This window comes from Argentina anserina, chromosome 4 (genome assembly GCF_933775445.1).
Source record: "Argentina anserina chromosome 4, drPotAnse1.1, whole genome shotgun sequence".
In the NCBI taxonomy this organism is placed as follows: domain Eukaryota; kingdom Viridiplantae; phylum Streptophyta; class Magnoliopsida; order Rosales; family Rosaceae; genus Argentina; species Argentina anserina.
Genome location: NC_065875.1, coordinates 2,151,492 through 2,154,834, shown reverse-complemented (window position 1 = coordinate 2,154,834; position 3,343 = coordinate 2,151,492). Strand labels below are relative to the sequence as shown.

At 34.9% G+C, this 3,343-nt stretch overlaps 1 protein-coding gene across 1 annotated transcript; it reads left to right on the top strand.

Annotated features, from left to right (window-relative positions):
• Window positions 1–1,784: 1,784 nt before the first annotated feature.
• Window positions 1,785–2,838, top strand: LOC126792567 (pterocarpan synthase 1-like). Its single transcript, XM_050518973.1, has one exon. The coding sequence runs from the start codon at window positions 1,956–1,958 to the stop codon at window positions 2,505–2,507; it is 552 nt and encodes a 183-aa protein (XP_050374930.1). The 5' UTR covers window positions 1,785–1,955; the 3' UTR covers window positions 2,508–2,838.
• Window positions 2,839–3,343: the final 505 nt, after the last annotated feature.

Genomic DNA, 3,343 nt, shown 5'->3' with positions numbered 1-3,343 from the left:
GAAACATTATATTTATTCATTGATAAATAGATCTTTATATAGACATTAAATTGTGTATCTCGTAGATTTAGGGATTGTATATCATTCCTTATCTGAACTAACCTATACTAATTAGGACAAGATACATCAAAAGATTATGGAGAGTAATACTCCTACAACAACCTCAACTCATTCTGAGTTTCAATAAACCTTAATAAACAGTTTCACTTTTCTCATTGGTACAACTCTCTATTCACCATGGAAGGAACTCCATCGTTCTTATTCAATAAACCTTATTCAGCAAAAATATTGTTCATAAACACTCCACGAGCCCCACTTCATAATTTGAGTCTCATACACTTCAAAAATTTCTAATTCAAGGAGAAAATAAAAAAATAAAAACTCGAATGAAACCAAATTGTAAATACCACCATGACACCATAGCTTCACAGATTAAACATATCTTTATATCAACATATTTCCAATAAAGACCCTTCCCTGAAACCATGTCTCTGACCACGAATCTTTGTGTTACCACATCCCACCTCATGACCTCAACCACAACGCCACCGCAATCAAAAACCCAGTTAAACAACCCTCAGCAGCTTGCCTTTCAATTCATTGAGAATGAAAGACTGGTAACTCGTCAAGATGTTGCTTCTCATTGTGTTGGTACATTGACGGCGAGACCAAGAGACAAGGCTAGAGTTCCACGACTGTTCTTCTGGGTTTTAATGAGGCTCATTTTTGTTTTAATAATATATTGCGTTATAGTTAAATTCAAAAAAGAAATTTGTTTAAATATATAGTTAACTAGTATTGAACCATAACTAAACAAAGAGACACATGTCATTGATTTCCATCTAAAGGAATTTGAGGACTAATGATAAATATACATTGGCGGATCTAGGATTATAACAATGAGGATGCTTGAACTTCTTAGCCTAAAACAAAATGTGGGGAATCTCGACAATGTGATAGAGTTTAGTTAATGAATGAAATAAAATACTAGAGGTTGTATTGTATTTAAGAAATTTAAAAATTTAACGAGAAAATTATTACAAAATTAGAAGAAATAGTAGAAGTAGACTAAAAGAACTAAGAAAGTGAAGAGTAGGAGAAAAAATCAACCAAAGGACATGGAGGATTTCTTAGGTTGGGAATGCTTGAGTCCCCAAAAAAAAGACTAAGGAGTAAAAATTACCATAAATTCTCTTAAATTTTTTTAAATTTGTGGATGTTTGAGCCTCCTTATAAAATGGCTAGATCCGCCACTGAAGATACATGCGACTGATTGAGTTATTAATATATAACCAATAGACCATACATCTTCATGACTAAACTCTACAGCCTTTAATACTCTAGTCCAAAGACCGCGCGGTTCACGTTCCACTCCTTGTAGTCGCTAGAATAATTTTCACAGTTGTTCAAAATAATTTTTTATTTAAATTTTGACTCCAGACTGTAGAATCCAATGTGAATATACACTTTGTAATGCTTATATAGAGAATAACTGAACATTACACTTTTAGAAACTTCAGTATTAATGCATACATCATGGTCAAGTTTCCAACTAATATACGTAATATATTCATAACTACCATTTGATGCAAGAAAAAATGTTAAATTATTGAATATACAGAACACCAAAATTGACCATCAGCTAGTGCATTATGAGAGGAAATTATATTTATATATAGCAATCCGCTGTGCATTATGAGGAGTGAAGAAAATATATTCCAACACCAACCCAAGCATATGATTAGCACTGCGTACGTAAGGATATCCCAAATTATCCATTCGAAGATCCTAGCCTCCTTCGTAAATCAAAGTTAGGCATATGTATATACTGCAAATTTCCCTAGCCTTACTTCTTTAGTTTCCTCTAATTGCTCTCAGTTTTATCAATTACTCAGTCATAGGATCAATTCCTGATTTCCTGCCACGTATATAATCTTCTTCTATTTCATATACCAATGGCATTAACCTCCATGCTTAAGTTCACAAATCGATCCCTACTGTTCGTTTTGGTTCTGTCCGTGACTACATTTTCCGGCATAGCCAGTAGCAGTAAAGAGTTGAAAGAAACCCACATGTCCATGTATCTTCAGGACTTCATTGCTGGTCCAAACGTCACAGATATACCAGTTGCCGGTGTCGCCGGAAAGCTTTGGCTCTTCAATCAATTTGGAACAGTTTATGTCACGGACAACCCTATCACCATAGGTCCGAGCTCAAACTCCGCTTCAATGGGCCGAGCGCAAGGTGTTTTTGTGAGTTCAGCACTGGATGGATTAAGTGGCCTTGTTTTGTTTTCAGTTGGGTTCACAAACAAGGAGTACAATGGCAGCACATTAGAAATACAAGGAAACAGTAAAATACTGGAACCGGTCAGAGAGCTTTCGGTGGTATCCGGTACCGGAAAGTTTCGGTTTGCTAGAGGGTATGCTACGTGTGAAACCTATTCTGTGGATATTCCGATTGGATACTCGGTTATACGATTCAACGTTACAGTTGAACACAGGTAGAAAACCATGATGTCTGTGCCTACAGATGGGTTAAATTCGTAAACCCTAATATAATTCTTCTGTTTGTAATCCTTTTTTTTTTTTTTCAATAAGATGGTGAGGAGGCTATTCTCTCACCAATCCTATTCCAACCAAAAGGCTACGTTCTCTGGGCTTTGATTATAGAGTCTTGGTGTTGGGATATGTGTTGGTGTTCATGCGCAAACATGATTTGATGATCGATTTTCTCGGCTCTTGGTAGCAGCTACAGTGACAATTATATATCACATGATGGCTTGAGTGTTTGGGACGACGGCACAATCGAGTTCCTCTTCTGCTCGAGTTGCTTCTGCGCTGAGCTTCTGTTAGATTTGCTTGTTGTTTGGGTTGGCTTTACGTATTTTAATTGTTTAATTTATCCAAAACGGGTCTTTCGTTTGTAAGCTTCTGTTTATATATGAATGAAAGTTTGTCAAAAATAAATAAAGGGATAATGATACAGAGGGTATCTCACATTTTCTCTGTACTGAACTTTAGTATCTCAAGTTTCATAAATATCAAAAGGGCATCTCAAGTTTGAAACATTATATCACTTTGGTATATGGAACCGTTAACACTGTTAAGTTTTACAGACAGAGCGTAGTAGACTCATAATTATGTTTGTTTATTTTGATATTATGCAGCTAAGATCTAACCTCTGTACTTAAAGGTAAACAATTATTTTTATTTGAAATTATTGAATCAGTTTATACTAGACTGGATTATCTAGTATTTTGGAAAATAACTTATAAAGAATTACAAAAAGAAAAGAAAAAATTAAGAAAGTTAGAGAATTTTAGAAATAAGCTTACTAGAAC

Coding starts and splice junctions, on each gene's coding strand:
- LOC126792567 (XM_050518973.1), top strand. CDS start 1,956: ATGGCATTAACCTCCATGCTTAAGTTCACAAATCGATCCCTACTGTTC.